General features: G+C 42.5%; 1 protein-coding gene across 1 annotated transcript in view; it reads left to right on the top strand.

The window, feature by feature from the left end:
* Positions 1–8,070: 8,070 nt before the first annotated feature.
* Positions 8,071–19,357, top strand: part of LOC132394815 (SLAM family member 7-like) — a 28,751-nt gene continuing 17,464 nt past the window's right edge. Inside the window, exons 1-2 of the mRNA XM_059971222.1 lie at positions 8,071–8,413; positions 15,121–15,411. Coding sequence (XP_059827205.1) covers positions 8,071–8,413; positions 15,121–15,411 — 634 coding nt within the window. The remainder of the gene's footprint in view (positions 8,414–15,120; positions 15,412–19,357) is intronic.

Consider the following 19,357-nt stretch of genomic DNA (forward strand, 5'->3'; position numbering starts at 1 on the left):
ATTTTATCTGTCTCTACCCCTACCTCCGAGAGCACATTCCATGCATCCACCACCCTCTGCAAAAAGCCTACCTCTGACAACCCCTCCCCCCCATACTTTCTTCCAAACTTTTTAAAATTATGCCTTCTCACATTAGTAATTTCCAATCTGGAAAAGACGTTCTGCCCATTTGCTCTATCAATGTCTCTTATCGTTATACATTTCTCTTATCAAGGCTGTTTCATTCCAAAGACAAAAGCCCTAGTTCACTGAAGCTTTTCTCATAAGACATGCTCTCTCTTCCAGCCAGTAGCCTGGTAAATCTCCTCTGCACATTTCCTTCCCATAATTAGGAGACCAGAGCTGAATTCAATAATCCAAGTGTGGTCTAATCTGAGTTTGATAGGGTCAGCTCATGGCTCTTTAATTTAGTTCCTTAACAGATAAAGGGCAACAAAAAATTATGCAATTTTAACCCCTTATCAACTTGTATAGAATCTTTGAGGGATCTACGGACATAGACTCCAAGATCTCTCTGTTCCTTCTCACTAACAAGAATTAACTCTGTATTCTGCCTTCAAGTTCAACTTTCCAAAGTGAGTCACTTTACAATTTTCTGAACTGAATTCTACCTGCCATTTCTCAGCCCAATTTTCTACATCCTATCTTTGTCCAATTTAGAACTCCATCTACCAATTCTCTGCTTCATACCAATATCGAATTTGTATCTACAGGAACTTTTCACACTATCCACAACAGCACTAAACTTTGGGTCATCTGCAAACACAGTAAGCACCTTACCACTCCCTCATCCAAGTCATTTATAAAAATCGCAGTAGTTACGATTCCCAGAACAGATCATTGTGGAACATCACTGGTCATAGACATCTAGGTAGGCTCTGCTCTATCAACTACTGTCCTCTGCCTTCCATGAGAAACCAATACTGACTCCACTCAGACAAGGTTCTCTGGATCCCACATCGTCTGACTTTCTGAATGAGCATGATCAAATTCCTCACTGAAATCCATGTACATAATATCCACTGCTCTACATTCTTCACAGTGTTTTGTTACTGGCTTGAATAATTCCCTCAGCCTTGTGAGACACTGCCTGCCCTGAATGAAGTCAGGCTCACTAATTCTAATCAATCTATCCTTCTCCAAATTCTAATAAATCCAGTCTCTAAGAATCCTCTCCAATCGTTTGTCCATCACTGACGTAAGACTCATTGGTCGATAATTTCCAAGATTGTCACAGGATTAATGTTGGATTAGTTCAAGTGTTTGGGACATATCTGACAGAATGCAGGGTGTACTCATGCTACATGACTTTACCTACATGCGGCATCCAGAGTCATCACCTGTGATCCTTTGTCATTTCGCCTTCCCGTCTCCTCTTTTCCTCTGTCAAGGATCCGCAGTGCAAGTGTGGGCAATTTTACCAGAATTTGGGTTAGCAACACAACCTGTGGGCATCAATCAGTAGCAGAGATGAAGGGGTGGGATGGCTGTACTGTGGGAAGCTGAACTTAATCAAATGTTACAGTCACTCTCCGTGTTTGTCACATTCACATCTATTCTCAGCCTTACCTAATCAGTCATAGAGACTCCCTAACATCAGGATCTTTTATAGTAGAGTGGATGATAGTGTTACGAGAGACACGGGCTTGTACTGTGAGTGTTACATTAAGCGCCTGAGTGAGGTGGGTCTATGATGTCAGTCACAGCCTGCTTGGGGGGGGGGGGCGAGGGCGGGAGAGAGGGAGAGAGTGAGAGAGAGCGAGAAAAGAAAAGGCTTTTGGAATTTCAGCTTGTCACTGATACGGCTTGAAACTCTCCCATGCCCAAAAGATTGGGTTGATCATCGGCACACAATACACAATGGATGTGTGACTGGCACTTTGTATAATCCATATGTGTGGATTTGTTGGAATATCCTGTGGTATCACTTTTGTTGGCCCTTACCTGGAATCGGGGTGTTATGTGGTAACCACTTGAAGATGATATTCCTGTGACTGTCACCTGGTGATATTTCTAAGTAGATTCTGGAACGACTTGACGGACAAGATCTAAAACGACTGTTATTTTGTTTTACATAGAACATAGAACAGAATAGTACAGCACATTACAGGCCCTTCGGCCCACAATGTTGTGCCGACCTTGAAACCTTGCCTCTCATATAACCCCCCACCTTAAATTCCTCCATATACCTGTCTAGTATTCTCTTAAACTTCACTAGTGTATATGCCTCCACCACTGACTCAGGCAGTGCATTCCGTGTACCAACCACTCTCTGAGTGAAAAACCTTCCTCTAATATCCCCCTTGAACTTCCCTCCCCTCACCTTAAAGCCATGTCCTCTTGTACTGAGCAATGGTGCCCTGGGGAAGAGGCACTGGCTGTCCACTCTGTCTATTCCTCTTAATATCTTGTACACCTCTATCATGTCTCCTCTCATCCTCCTTCTCTCCAAAGAGTAAAGCCCTAGCTCCCTTAATCTCTGATCATAATCCATACTCTCTGAACCAGGCAGCATCCTGGTAAATCTCCTCTGTACCCTTTCCAATGCTTCCACATCCTTCCTATAGTGAGGCGACCAGAACTGGACACAGTACTCCAAGTGTGGCCTAAATAGAGTTTTACAGAGCTGCATCATTACATCGCGTCTCTTAAACTCTATCCCTCGACTTATGAAAGCTAACACCCCATAAGCTTTCTTAACTACCCTATCTACCTTTGAGGCAACTTTCAGGGATCTGTGGACATGTACCCCCAGATCCCTCTGCTCCTCCACACTTCCAAGTATCCTGCCATTTACTTTGTACTCTGCCTTGGAGTTTGTCCTTCCAAAGTGTACCACCTCACATTTCTCCGCGTTGAACTCCAGCTGCCACTTCTCAGCCCACTACTGCATCCTATCAATGTCTCTCTGCAATCTTCGACAATCCTCTACACTGTCTACAACACTACCAACCTTTGTTTTACCAGCATGGAACCTGTAATTCTTTGTATCGCTCTCTCTCTACATACTTCTATGTGGATTACAAATCTCTCTCCCATCGTTTATTCCGTGGATTACAGATTCTTATTAACTTGCCATTTTAAAACTTTAAGAACTGTTCCTAAACTTGATATGGAACACACACACACACTCACACACACACACACACACACACACACTCACACACACACACACACACACACACACACACACACACACACACACACACACACACACACACACACACACACACACTGTATAATCTCTTGCTGCTGGTACATTATGAAATCGTAACAATAGTTAATTATGACGCATTAGGACCAGCACATTTTAGCCTAATTAAGCAGCTGCATTTTAATTGCACTCTCAGCCATTTCTGGCATCTTCCCCCTGATTGCTTGAAAATGCAGAGAGCAAAACAGGTATAATTGTCTTACTGGTTTATTTCTCACCAATGCTCAGTGACAGAAATACTGCTTCTTGAACACAAACATACACAACTCGCATTATTTATAAACTGTACACTCTAAGCATGGTGTAGTGTCTGATGTAATGCAAGTGCAAGTGACTACAATAGTCAGAAACTGTATGGCAACAGTCTCCTGCCCCAACTGAGCAGCATGGGGTCCCAAATCAACAAAGGCAATCCCTGCTATTAGTCCCAAATACATGGCCAATTAACCAAGATTCAAAGCTTCAATATTCAATGTGCATTTATTATCAAAAATGTATAAATTATACAACCTTGAGATTTGGCTTCTTATAGACAGCTACAAAGCAAAAAACCTGAAAGTGTTGCACCTTGCATTCAACTTGCTGTAAGGTGGGGGGCACCAGATGATTACCTGATTATCCCTGTGCTTTTGATGTAATTACTACTGAAGTGTAGTCACAATGTAGGCCACACTGCATTTGATGTGTGCATAACAAGAGCCCAGTACAACCCATTTCTGACCAGGAGAAAGAAGTGGCCCAGATAATGCGGAAAAATACCACTCCTGCACATTACTACTATCTGGTATCTTATGCCCAGCTTACAGAGAGGGAGAATGAAAACAATCTAGTTAATAATGTGTAAAGCAGTTCCATCGATACTCTTCATTTATTAATCCACTTGCAGACTTTCAAGTTCAAGTTCAAATTTATTGTTGTTCAACTGAATACATTTATACTGTGAAAAGAAAAAATCTTAGACCAAACTTGGGCAGAAGCAGTTTGCAGTCAAACAAGGACCCACAACACTTCGAATGATTTGAAAAAAGATTTTGCATAAAATCCATCCTGCAGAGCCAAGTTTTTGTGTTCTCAATTGCATGTGTGTTTGTGACTAAAAGAGGATAGAGGTTTTGCAGTGAGCTGTGAGATACTGTACAGTCAATGATTCTTGGTTATTCTGTGCTGAAATTAAACTGGTGGTGAATGATGATCACAGAGAAGTTAGTTCTCAACATTTGCCACTATTCTAATTTGTTTTGTCATGCCACAATAATATCTCGAACCTTGCCCCTGAACAAAGCAATAGAAGAGGTTCAAGCAGAAGTAGACCATTGGCTCCTTTTTCCTTCTCCACACCCAATAAGTTTCATGGTGGATCGGTTATCTCAGCGGCTTTCCTGCACTATGATTTTGAGCTATTAATCTCAGTCTTGCTTACATTTAATGACTCAACCCCCACAGTTCTCAGGATTTGCAAATATTAGTCACCCATTCAAATGAATAGGTTTCTTCTCCTCCCTGTATAGAGTGGTCCATTCTGTATTTTGGAGACTCTGCACTCTACTTCAAGACATCCCAGGCCTGGAATGAAGATACCAGATACATGGAGATCTAAGCTTTAGATTAAAGCTAAAGATCATCTTTACCACAGCAGACATTCAGGAGGGGGCCTAGAAGAATCTCTCAGTAGGGTCTCCTGGAATTTACAGTATATTGTCTTTATATACCCAAGAGCAAAATAACAGTAGTTAGATTGAATATAATTTTGTTTCAATAGTTTGCAGAGAAATAGTTCCAGTGAAAGACACATTTGCGATGGGACCACATTGTAACTGACAAGACCCAAGGAATATTCACCTACTTTTGTTGGGATAAGGGATTTAATATAGATAGTAAACCCAAGACACTGGATATTAGTGTTGTGTGGCTGACTCTTGGTACACAAATGCCAATTATTAATTGCCTTGCTGGACATGTCTAATCCCTGCTTTGATGTAGGTCAATTAACATGGTCCTGATGTCTGTAATTTGGCAGATGCACCTGGGATTGGATCATAGTTATCAATGGTAATGGCTATGCTTCTGCATCATAAACTTTATACTTTGATAACAGCTGCTTTGCCCTCACAGACACCACAGTCGACCCCATGAACAGAAATCTGTCCCAGGAAGGTCAAACTATGGGGTGGCTGGTGGGGCTTTCTGGTTAATTGGGTGGGAAAGGCCCTTCACTATGGATCATTGCAAATCCTCAGCCGATACAAAAGCTCGTCACCATGTTGTCCAGTATCCATACTCACTATTGTCCCTAAATGGCTTTCTACAAGAATGCAAGGAAATAGGAACACAGTGGTGACATGGTAACAATCTTTCCATCAATGTCCAAAAAAACAAAAGACTGATCATGGATTACAGGAGGAATGGAGACAAACTCATACTGATCAACATCAATGGGACTGCTGTTGATACAGTGAGCAGTTTAAGGTTCCTCAGTTATACATCATCAAAGATCTTACCTGGACTGTCAAAGTCAAAGTCCTGTCCCAAGCCGTTGTGGCTCATCAGGCCAGTGCTTATGTTGGTTTCTGTGGCATGAAGCGACTGAGAGTCTATCGCGAGGACCTGGACTGTACACACTGGCTTTGCGGCCAAAAAAAAGCACAGCAGTGTCTCTTCCACCTCAAGTGACGGAGAAGATCGGCATGAGCCCTCAAATCTTCAAGACCTTCTACAGTGGCACCATTGAGAGCATCCTGACCTCTGTATCACCACCTGGTATGGGAACTGTACCAACCTTGATCACTAGGCACATCTGTTGATGTGAACCCCTCCGGTGAGGACATTTACAGCAGCAGGTGCATAAAGTAGGCCTGGATGATCATCGGAGACACCAGTCACCACAACCATAAACTGTTTCAGCTGCTTCCGTCTGGAAGATGGTACCGCTGCATTAAAACCAGGACCAACCAGCCATGGGACAGCTTCTTTCGACATAAATTCACATGTCTGTGCATTGCAACGGAGTCATAACACAAAGAATTTTACTCGCTTTGTGGAGTGGATGTACGATTTAAATAAATTCAAATTCAAATAACCCAAAGCTAATATTCGCAGTATTACCATATTGTTGACCAAATCCTCTTTTGCAGGAGATAACGGAATGTTACACCATTTTGTTATCTTCAGCTCCCCTTTTGTGGTTTTGCTTTAGGCACAGACTGTTGCTACCATCAGATTAATGCATTATTCATGACATAGAGCTGAGGAGCTATGACTCTGAAACCATGAAACAGGTTGTCAGTGGCTGCAGTGTGGGCAGGGGCACAGCTCAGTAAGTTAATCTGCCTCAGGCTGAGGAGTACACAGGCACTTTAGTTTGTGTGGTTGCCTTGACAATGAGAAGTTCCTTTCAGTGTAATCACAATTCTGTTGGTAGTTAAGTTCTCCATTTCCCAAACATTCCACAATCTAAACAATCTCTAAGTGTATCAATAAGACCATAACTGAACCGACAATGCTCAGGCAATGTCTCAAATTCAGCACCATATTCCTAAACTCCCCTTTTCATTGATTCCACTTATGATGCCTAAATAATTCTGCAATCAACAATGGCTTTGGTTTTAAATGTCCCTGCATTATTTTCATATCAGCAAAGTTCATTTTGGCTGGTTTAGTTGGAGTAGTAAAACTTCGGAGCAAATTGGATGCTTTTACCTCCAATACACTCAACAAAATTGGCACTTAGTTCTTACTGGCTATTTCATTCACTTCAAAATAGTGTTAAAGTTGCTCAGTGAACAACATCCCATTGTTTATCCTTCTGATGGAGTGAGTCCTTTTAGGTCTTTATGATTATTTTCACATATACTCACTGTTAATGAACTTGTGGATTCGTCAGTTTTCTGCCTTTTTTAAAACTCAGCCATGCCTGTTTTCTTCATTGGACCATTTCCTGCTGCACTTTAAAAAAACGTGAACGTTTTGCTTTAAACAGTATAATTTTCCTTCTTTCAGGAAGAATTTCATGGATGGTTAATCTGGTCTAATGATTATTTTGAATGTATCAGTGGGATGAGGAAGAAATTGGCTGGATAATTCTTATTCTGAAAGGATCCTTCTTGGGACAGGCTCAATATATAGAATGCTCAGACCTGAAGTTTGTTCTTTTTATGTGTTTTCATCTTCCATTCAATGACAAAACTTTGTTGCACAAAAGACAGTCATTTTGCTTAATGATTCTGGTAGTATTATTAGCTCAGACCAATTTTCCCCTCTCTTTCCTCAGTGTTGGATATTTTTTTAAATGTTGGGTTATTTCTATTTTTCTCGTTCTGGAACATTTGCAGTCCCTCTGGGGAAGGTGCTCCCTCGATGGTGTTGGGGAGGGAGTTCCAGGATTTAGAGCCAGCAATGATGAATGCTGAGCCAAGGGAATGAAACTGTGGTAAAAACACACAAATTGCTGGAGGAACTCAGTGGGTCAAGCAGCATCTGTGAGGGTAAGTAATGATGTATGGTTTCTACCCAAAACATTAATAGCAGCCCCCCCCCCAGCCATAGAAGCTGTTTGAAATGCTGATCTCCTCCAGCAGATTATTGTTGCTCTGTGTATCAGTAACTGCAGTCTCACATGTCACCAAGAAAAATGCACTGTGAATTCACAGCCTTGCGTGGAGCTTAGCTGTTCTATCAGAAATCCACCTTTGTGTTTTAATTCTTTTCCTCCAGGGTCATTAGGTACCATGTGTGCCACTGAGGTAAAAGAGCATCATGTGGTGGTGTTCTCATGTGCCTGCTTCCCCTTGCCCCTCAGATTTGGGACTGAGCTAGAGTTGCCATGCTGTGGAAATGTGGACACCAACACACTGGGACTAATGACTGTTTCGGTTCTGACAGAGTCCGATGGGAATCTGGCTACTCGTCGTGTGGTGAATGGGACTCTGGGACAGTCAGTCACTTTGCCAGGAAATGTGCCAGGAGAAAGCATTTCATTCATTATTTGGGAGTACACAAATTCATCCAATCAAAAAAAGTTTCCATTATGTGTGAAATATAAAGACAGCTCAGCAATTTGTAACAGAGAGAGGATCACGTTAAACCCGAAGGACTATAACCTGGAAATACAGAACCTAACAGACAGTGACAAAGGTCTGTATGAAATAAATGCATGGACCGATACAGATATCCATAAAGAGGTGATGGAACTGCGAATTTATGGTAATATCATTTTAATTATAATATATATTCTGGTCTGACATTTTTAGAGTAGTGAAAGATGAAAGGGGAGATGGTTGTGGTCTGAGCTGAAGCCTGTGGGACACACAAGTCAAGGTGGTAGCTTTGTACTTTCTCATAACATTCCCTCATTCCAGACTAACACCTCTTCGTTTAACAAGCTTCCATTTTGCATTACACATTTTAGCATATACTACAAGTCAAATGTTAATACATCTGTTACAGTGTAACTTCCATGCTTAGTCAGTAAATTTCACCCTATCACGGAAATCTCTTTCAACCACGCCTCTCCACCCCATTCCTGTACCTAGACTACTTGGTTCCTCGCTTTCCAGTTCCAGAATCTGAACCTAAATTTAAAAAAAAACTACACAGTCCTGCAGATCTTTCCAGCATTTTGGATTTCTTTTTGTTTTATTTAAACTTTCCTACATCTGCAACGTTTTTGACATTCACATCAACCACCCTGATGCTTTCATCTGATTTTGCGAGTTATTTAATTAGCAACGCTAAAGTGTGCAGTTCTGGTCACCGAATTATAGGAAAGATGTCAACAAAATGGAGAGAGTACAGAGAAGATTTACTAGAATGTTACCTGGGTTTCAGCACCCAAGTTACAGGGAAAGGCTGAACAAGTTAGGTCTTTATTCTTTGGAGCGTAGAAGGTTGAGGGGGGATTTGATACAGATATTTAAAATTATGAGGGGGATAGATAGAGTTGAAGTGGATAGGCTTTTTCCATTGAGAGTAGGGGAGATTCAAACAAGAGGACATGAGTTGAGAGTTAAGGAGCAAAAGTTTAGGGGTAACACGAGGGGGAACTTCTTTACTCAGAGAGTGGTAGCTGTGTGGAACGAGCTTCCAGTAGAAGTGGTAGAGGCAGTTTTGGTATTGTCATTTAAAGTAAAATTGGATAGGTATATGGACAGGAAAGGAATGGAGGGTTATGGGCTGAGTGCAGGTCAGTGGGACTAGGTGAGAGTAAGCGTCGGCACGGACTAGAAGGGCCAAGATGGCCTGTTTCCATGCTGTAATTGTTATATGGTTATATATGGCTAAAACACAGAGCAGGGCAGAGTCGGCTCTTCTGGCCCTTGGGACATGCCCCTCCCGCTACCCCCAATGAAACCAATTAACCCTAATTAAATGACACGACAATCTACGCGGTACATCTTGGCGCTATGGGAGAAAACCAGAAGGTCTGGAGAAAACCTACAGAGAGGATGTACAGAGATACCTTACTGGAATTGAACTCCAAACTCCAGGACTCTCTGAGCTGTAATAGCTGCTCACTAACAGCTACACTACTTTGGCACAGAGCTCCACCATGGTACAAAATGAATATCAGCTTTATTGCTGAATACCTTCTGCGTAGTTTAAGCTCCAGTTCAGTTATCTTCCTGCTTGTGGTAGCTGCTTGCATGCACAGTCATATTTCTGTCGGTTATTCACTCAAATTCTGTCTCTGGTCTTCTCTTTGAATGAAGTGCTATTGTCAGTACAGTACCCAAGTATTCACTAATTTGGTCAGTCACTCATGGTTTGTGTGTGAGAGACATCAGTAAGAATGTTGTCATTCCTGTGTTGTCATTCTGACTTGGTTAAAGTCAACAGATGCCATTACACATGGAAATTTAAAACTGTAGTTTGAAAAGATCCCAGCAAATGCTTGAAAGACTCAGAGAGTTGGACAACATTAGTGGAAAGAAAAACAGTTATTGTTTTATATCAAAGCTAAACAGTGCTGCAAATATTTTATGGTATTTCCCAAATATAGAAATGTCTGCACGTCAGGCTTTGGAGAGAAATGTTTCATGTGCTTTCAGAGGCAGAACTGATTGCACAGTGACTGGGATGAGGTTTGAATGACCAGTCTCATTGTCCCACTCCCTGATGGGTTTCAGGAACTGATCCTGGAGCTTCTCCCCTGCAATGGTCATGCTTACCCATTGATGAAATGAATCATCGTGGAAATTTCTCCTCATGAGCCTTGCAGGATGGCAATAGGTGGCTTGACCCAGCAGGTCCATGGGATTTTTGTGTCCTGGAGACTTGGCTCACTCTGGACACCATGGATTCAATACATAGGCTGATTCAGAGAGGGCTAAAGGTGAGGGGGTGGCGGGGTAGTCTGTGTTCCATGATAAACTCTTTCAGATGCTCGGATCCTCTAACCTGGACCAATAGAGTTCTCCTCTGTCATCCTGACCACAGTACTTACAGCCAAAAGCTGATGCTAAGCAAATTCTTGAGGTATTGGGTGCAACGATTAGTGAAAAAGAAGCATCCTACTCTGCCACCTTTCAAATAATTGTTGGGACCTTAAATCAGGCAGGCTTGCTTGAAGAAATCTCTGCCCAATTATAATCAACATATTTCCTGCAGCACAATGGTTCCCAACAAACTTGACCACTATCTTACCATGATTAGGAATGCCTAGTGATCCACCCCTAGACAGCATTTCAGGAAATCTCATCACTTGGCTGTACTCCTACTGGCATACAAGCAGAGACAAAAGAGTAAGATGCCACATATAAGGACAACAAATAGGTGGTCACAGGAGACCAAGTAGCGGCTTCAGGACTGCTTTGAGTTGGTTAACTGGGCTGTGTCCAAGAGCTCATTAGAGGGTCTGAACAAATACACCATGATTGTCACGGATTATCAGGTCTGGCAACAAGTGAAATACAAGAGGTCCAGGTATGATCTTCAGAAAGCCATCTCACATGCAAAGTGGCAACTCAGGACCAGACGTGAGTCACTGAAGGTTGCTCGACAGCTGTTGCAGAGCATGAATGCTATCACCTCCAGCGAAGTGAAAACAAGCACTATAGGTGATAACCACGTTTTATTTTCTCAATGCATTTTATACTTGCTTTGACCTTCTCCCTCAGCCCCCAACAACCCTGTGGTTTCAGTCTCTGAGGCTGATATGAGTTGCCTACCTACTTCAATTATCCCAGTGCCTCCAAAGAATGTGGTAATCTGCCTCAATGACTATTGTCCTGAGCACTTACATCCACCGTGATGAAGTGCTTTGTGAGGTTGATGATGAAACATATCAACTCCTGCCTGAGGAGTGACTTGAATCCACTCCAATTTTCCTACTGTCATAACAAGTCAACAACAGATACCATTTCTTTGTCTCTTCACTCAACCTTGGAACATCTGTTCAGTGAAGATGCAAACGACAGGGTGCTCTTCATTGACTACTGCCCAGCAATCAACACTATCAAACCAATTTGAAACCAATCACTAAGCATCATGACCTAGGCCTCAACATCCCTGTGTGCAGCTGGATCTTCGATTTCCTTACTTGTACCCCCAGTCAGTTCCCATTGGAAACAACATCTCCTCCACAGTAACTATAAGTACAGGTGCACCATAAGGCTGTATACTTAGGCCCCTGCTCTACTCGCTTTATACTTACGATTGTGAGGCTAAGCACAGCTCTAATGCCACATTTAAGTTGACTGATGACACCATTATCATGGGCCGAATCAAGAGTGGTGCCGAATCCATATTGGAATAAAAAAAACCAGGAGTTTATTGTTGACTACAGGAGGAGGAAAACAGAGATCCATGAGCTAGTCCTCACCCTAGTGGGGTCAGATGTGGACAGGGTCAACAACTTTAAATTCCCCGATGTTATCCTTTCAAAGGATCTGCCCTAGGTCCTTAGTGCCATTTGGAAGAAAATGCAGCAGCACCTCTACTTCATAGAAGTTTGTGAAGATTGGGCATATCAACTAAAACATTGATGAATTTCTATTGCGTTGGAGAGTATATTGGCTGGTTGCATCATAGTCTGGTATGGAGACACCAAAGTCCTTGAAAAGAAATGCCACAAAAAGTACTGGATACAGCCCAGTCCATGATAGGTAAAACCCTCCCCACCATTGAGCAAATCTATACAGAGCAGTATAGCAGGAAAGCAGAATCCATCATCAAGAAGTCCCACCATCCAGGCTGTGCTCTCTTCTTGATGTTGCCATTAGGAAGAAAGTACAGGAGCCTCAGGACTCACACCAGCAGGTTCAGGAACAGTTATTAGCCTTCATCATCAGGCTCTTGAACCAGAGGGGATAACTTCACTCGCCCCATCATTGAACCTTTCTCACAACCTATGGACTCACTTTCAAGGACTCTTAATCTTGTGTTCTCAATATTTATTGCTTTATTTATTTATTATTATTATTTCCTTTTTTTTTCTTTTTGCATTTGCAGTTTTTTGCACATTGTTATCCATCCTGTTGAATGATTATCTTTGTGTTTCTTGTATTTACGATGACTGCCCACAAGAAAATGAATCTCATTTGATGACATATATGTTCTTTGATAATAATTTTACTTTGAACTTGAACTCTTGCTCACTGGATGATTTTTTTCTTTCTCATGCAATTCTCTGTAAACCCTCGAGATTGTTGTGCATGAAAAAACCAGATCAGCAGTTTCTGAGATACTTAAACCACCCCACTTGGCATCAACAATCATTCCACGGTCAAAGACATTGAGATCACATCTCTTTCCCATTCTGATCTGAACAACTGAACCCGTTGACCATGTCTGCATGCATTTGTGATTTGAGTTGCTACCACATGATTGGCTGATTAGATATCTGTATTAATGAGCAGGTGGACAGATGTACTGAATAAAGTGATGACTGAGTATGCCTTTTGTAGTTTATGGGACCTGATCTTTCTCCCACCATTTCTCTTCTCCACCCTGTACTTTGCTGTCAAGGTCATTCTCCTCATTCCAAACTGCCTTTGAGAGAAGTGCTGGTAAGCTGCCTTCAGGACAGTTTTAGTCCTTCTGGGAAAGATGCCCGCACAATGGTGTTGGGGAGGGAGTTCTAGGCTTTAGAGCCAGCAATGATAAATGTTGTGCCAATGCAATTAAACTGTGGCAAGAAAGACATAAACTTCTGGAGGAACTCAGCAGCTTCTGTGAGGGTAAGTAATGATGTATCATTTCAACCCAAAACATTAATCGACCCCCCCCCCCATAGAAGCTGTTTGAAATGCTGATCTCCTCCAGCAGATTGTTGTTGCACTATGTATCAGTAACTGCAGTCTCACATGTCAGCAAGAAAAATGCACTGTGTATTCACAGCCTTGCGTGGAGCAGAGCTGTTCTATCAGAAATCCACTTTTGTGTTTTAATTGTCTTCCTCCAGGGTCATTAGATACCATGTGTGCCACTGAGGTAAAAGAGCGTCATGTGGTGGTGTTCTTTTGTGCCTGCTTCCCCTTGCCCCTCAGATTTGGGACCCTGCTAGAGTTGCCATGCTGTGGAAATGTGGACACCAACACACCAGGACTAATGACCCTAATGATTTCTCCTTCTGTTTCAGTTCTGGCAGAGTCCGATGGGAATCTGGCTACTCGTCGTGTGGTGAATGGGATACTGGGACAGTCAATCACTTTACAAGTACACGTGCCAGGAGAAAGCATTACAGCCATTACTTGGGATTACATGAATTCAACTAATCAAAAAAAGGTTAAATTATGTGAGAAATATCCAAACAATCCAATAAAATGTTACAGACAGAGGATCACGTTAAACCCGGAGGACTATAGCCTGGAAATACAGAACCTAACAGACAGTGACAAAGGTCTGTATGAAATAAATCCAAGGACCAGTGCAGATGTCCATGAAGAAGTGGTGGTGGAACTGCAAATTTATGGTAATATTACTTTAATTATAATATATATTCTGGTCTGACATTTTTAGAGTAGTGAGAGATGAAAGGGGAGATGTTTGTGGTCTGAGCTGAAGCCTGTGGGACACACGAGTCAGAGGGAATACTGAAACTCTGCTCAGATGCACACTTGCTTTTGTGAAGGACCCGGACTGAAGCACCGTCTGTTTACTGTACATACGGCTGGCAAAATAATTGGATGGTTCCTTTCTGGGAGGGAACACTAAGCCATCTCAGAATATGATCTCTTAAAATAAATACTTGCTGCCACCTGCGTACTCATCCTTTTGTCCCAGAAACCACATTGGTCAGTGGTGAGAGGGGACATCAGCAGCATTTACCTCTCCTCCTTACTGTTTGGAAGGAGAATTGTACAGTGTAGAAGAGATGTGAAAGTGAAGGACAGGAGAGAAAGGTTCAGGTCTATTGAGCTTGCTAACTGAACATCCACATGAAACAGAGGTAACATGGAAAAGAAATGTTCCTAGTTCTCACAAAGTTGTTCATACAAATTCCATTTTAACCTCCTTATTTACAACATGACATACATGGGAGTTTTAACTAATTGTCAGCAGTACAGTTCCAAGGATGGATGGGTTTCTATACAAGAGACTGAGTAGTGTACACCTGTATTCCTAAAAGTTCAGAAGAATGAAAGGTAATCTCACCAAAACTTATGAAACAAATCTGATAGATCTTCATAGAGTGGATGCTTGGGGGAGTTTCTGTCCAACCTGAGAAGGCTAGAGTCAGACTAAGGGGTAGGTCTACTCTAGAAAACTGGGGAGACTTAATTATTAACCTCAATCAATACTGAAGTAGACAGAAATTTTGTATATAAAATGAACATAGGATGGGGTAAAAATGTTGATGTATTGCGGAGCAGGCTTCTCCTGGCCTTATATCAAGGTTCTTGTGAGAGGCTCATAACTAATATCTGTTGTTGACAAACCATTATCTTTATTTGTCTTTTTCTTATAAACAGAATGTGTATCAACACCCATAATAATTAGCAACCAAGTTGACTTAGATGAGGTATGTAACATCAGTTTGCACTGTTTACTGGAGCGTGGCTCGGAGCCAGTTTACACTTGGTGGACAGGAGATGATGAGGTCATGGCCGATGAGTCACACGTACTGACTGACAGAGGGAGAAGACTGGAATTGTCCTTAAGGCTGAATGATAACAACACAGTGTACAACTGCACAGTGAGGAACCCTGTCAGTGAGGCAACTACGAGTGTGGATCTCAGAAAGATCTGTCTGGTCACTGAAGGTTGGTGCATTACTTCTTCAACACCTGTAAATCTTTCTCAAATAGTGGCAGTTATATATTTCCGTTCCATTCTAAGCTCAATATCCATACAATGGATCAGGTCAGGTCTGAGATAGATCAGTGATTTTTAGGAATGTGCAGCTTGAGCTATTTAGCTCCAATCTAAATTTTGCTGTCCTATTCATTCTGGCCTGATCTATGGGTCAGTCAGAGCTTGACGGCAGCCTGTTCCTGTTCTTGGAGCTTGCCGATCAGCTGCATTTCAATATAACCAGGAGAGGCTTGGAAGATAGTGCCTTCAGGTTGTGACCTTGCGCGGCCTTGTTGACCTGATTTCTCGCCAATGTCAAAAACTGAAGCATCATGGGGGACCGAAACATCTAAACAATGGGTTCGACTGTCAGAGGCGTCTGCACTTGGGTGATCACTCTATCTCTGTCTCGATGGTGAATGAAAGGCTGAGGAAACAAAAAAAACACTGTGCTACTGACTGTAACAGCAAAACAGCAACTGTTTGTCTCTCTATTACAGTGAAATATGTGATATCTGCCTCTGCCTAGGTGAGAGAGAGAGAGCTTGAGGGATGTTGTACGGTATTCTTTTATGGATTGTAGACCATGGTCTTTCTTTGGGACTTTGCTGTTTCTTGCATGATGGCTTGTGGGAGTGCTGATACTGTCTGCTAGAAAAAATGGGGAGAGGCTTGCTGTTGGTTGTGTGGGAGGGGACAAGGGTCTTTGGGGTTAGAAAACATAGAATAGAAAACCCACAGCACAATACAGCCCTTCGGCCCACAAGGTTGTGCTGAACATGTCCCTACCCTAGAAGTTACTGGGCTTACCTATAGCCCTCTATTTTTCTAAACTCCATGTACCTATCCAAAAGTCTCTGAAAAGACCCTATCGTATCCACCTCCACCGTGTTTGCCAGCAGCCCATTCCACGCACTCACCACTCTCTGAGTGAAAAAAACTTACCCCTGACATCTCCTCTCTACCTACTCCCCCGCACCTTAAACCTGTGCCCTCTTGTGGCAACCATTTCAGCCCTGGGAAAAAGCCTCTGACTATCCAGATGATCAATGCCTCTCGTCATCTTATACACCTCTATCAGGTCATCTCCCATCCTCTGTCGCTCCAAGGAGAAAAGGCCGAGTTCACTCAACCTATCCTCATAAGACATGCTCCCCAATCCAGACAACATCCTTGTAAATCCCCTCTGCACCCTTTCTATGGCTTCCACATCCCTCTTGTAGTGAGGCGACCAAAACTGAGCACAGTACTCCAAGTGGGGTCTGACCAGGGTCCTATATAGCTGCAACATTACCTCTTGGCTCCTAAATTCAATTCCACAATTGATGAAGGCCAATACACTGTATGCCTTCTTAACCACAGAGTCAACCTGTGCAGCTGCTTTGAGCCTCCTATGGACTTGGACCTCAAGATACTGCTGATCCTCCACACAGCCAAGAGTCTTACCATTAATACTATATTCTGCCAACATACTTGATCTACCAAAATGAACCACTTCACACTTCTCTGGGTTGAACTCCATCTGCCACTTCTCAGCCCAGTTTTGCATCCTATCAATGTCCGGCTGTAACCTCTGACAGCTCTTCACATTATCCACAACATTGCTAACCTTAGTATCATCAGCAAACTTACTAACCCATCCCTCCACTTCCTCATCCATGTCATTTTTAAAAATCATGAAGAGTAAGGGTCCCAGAACAGATCCCTGAGGCACTCCACTGGTGACCGACCCCCATGCAGAATATGACCCATCTAGAACCATTCTATTCCTTCTGTGAGCAAGCCATTTCTGGATCCACAAAGCAACGTCCCCTTGGATCCCATGCCTCCTTACTTTCTCAAGAAGCCCTGCATGGGGTATGTTATCAAATGCCTTGCTCAAATCCATATACACTACATCTACTGCTCTTCCTTCATCAATATGTTTAGTCACATCCTCAAAAAATTCAATTAGGCTTGTAAGGCAGGACCTGCCCTTGACAAAGCCATTCCTAAGGTTCATAAATCCTGCCTCTCAGGATCTTCTCCAACAACTTATCAACCACTGAGGTAAGACTCACTGATCTATAATTTTCTGCTCATTCTCTACTCCCTTTCTTGATTAAAGGAACAACATTCTCAACTCTCCAATCCTCCAGAACCTCTCCCGTCTCCAGTTTTTCTGTCCTTCATTCTTTGGGATTTTCTTCTGTTTCGAGGTTGTCTGCAGAGAGTAAGATTTTCAGGTTGTATACTGCAGACTTTCTTTGGAACCACTGAACCCTTGAACTGTTGAACCCTCTATACTATTATCCAATCACTGTATAATTATGCCCTTTATATTAGCCATTTCCGAATGGCTGTCCATACTTATCATTTTAAATATCTTGATGTATCCTTGATATTTTTCCATGAGCAGATTTTTCCATGGCTACAAGCCACAGATACTGGGCAAAAGGCACTGGCAATGGGAGGGAACATGCTATTGTATGGAGTGGTTGTGCTGTGCAATCAATGATGTGTAGGATTGATGGAAGCAGTCAATCTGGGTTTCCAATAGAGAAAATAATTTTCTTGGGCTGTGTGGAAAGTTCAAGGGAGTGAGAATGCCGGGATTTGCGGCTAGCTTCCTTCTGTGGTGTAGGGATTCTTTGTACTGCAGCTTCACGCATATGTCATCACAGGCATGTTACAGGAAATAAATGACATGTAAAATCTTTTTGTTCCTTCACTAAGTGTAAATGTCACACTTTGTATCAGTTCTCCTCTTGATCTCAGCTTCACCAGTCTGTTGTATTTCCTATTTTAAGACAAGTTTAACTCATGTGCTGAGAAAATCACAGATGAATGTCCATCCCTTTTCAGGTGAGAAGCTACTGAAGCCACTCCACATTCGTTTAATTATTACCATTGTTCTGATAGCTTTCATCACAATTATGGTTTTCACTTTGTATTGGAAGAGAGAACTCAAGTTCAATAAAGGCAAGTACTCTTGAGTATTCTTATTAAGTCAGAATGTATACCCCTGGTAATGCCCATCAGAATAATTGTCCTCAAGTTAGTCTTTGTTAATGGGATCTTTCGCTTTAGTTCCCATCACGTATGGTCTCACTAAACTAGTGATTATCACCGTGCAATTATTAGTGGAGTGAGGCTATACCACCTCCTGAGTAGGAAAGCAAATAAATCCCTGAACTGAGGGGATAACTATCCACAAGTTCCACCATGTGTGCCGCGTGTTTAATGAAATTTGGTGACTACAAAATGTGGTGCTTTGCAAAGCGTGTCACTTCAGTTCTGCGGTAAACTAAGTATACCTGTCTGGACACGCCCCTCTGCTGACTGCTCCTGTGGCTCCTCCCACAGACCCCTGTATAAAGGCGATTGGAGGCACTGCTCCTCCCTCAGTCTCCATGATGTTGTGGTCCCTTTAGCTGCTAATAAAAGCCTATTGTTCACCTCCCGTCTCCGAGAGTTATTGATGGTGCATCAAGTTCTGAACCCTTTTGCAGCTTGCCAAAGAGCATCCCAAGAAAGTGCAGTGGCTCTCAACGCACGCTATCCATGGGAGTTTCCTTCTCTTCAGAATGGCCATCACCATTTCTCGGCCTGTCACTGCAGAAGAAAGCTTTTGCAGTGCCTGTCGGTCAGGCCTTGCTCCACACACTGTTTTTTACCCCATGGTTCCAACCCACAACATTGGACACGCACTCTGCCATCACCTGATTGGAGCTACCTACCTGACTAGATAACCTCTCCCCCAGCTACAAATCTCAAATGTATCTCCACCCCCAAAACAACAGACCCCAGTTTCCTCTTTGTAATGCAACACATAAAGGAACAGTCTTGCTTTGCATATTCTCCGTTGCCGGGGGTGTGGATTTCCCTGCTGTTCAGCAACCATCAGTGTACCCCTTATGGGATCTAAGAATATGC

This window comes from Hypanus sabinus, chromosome 5 (genome assembly GCF_030144855.1).
Source record: "Hypanus sabinus isolate sHypSab1 chromosome 5, sHypSab1.hap1, whole genome shotgun sequence".
Classification (NCBI taxonomy): Eukaryota; Metazoa; Chordata; class Chondrichthyes; order Myliobatiformes; family Dasyatidae; genus Hypanus; species Hypanus sabinus.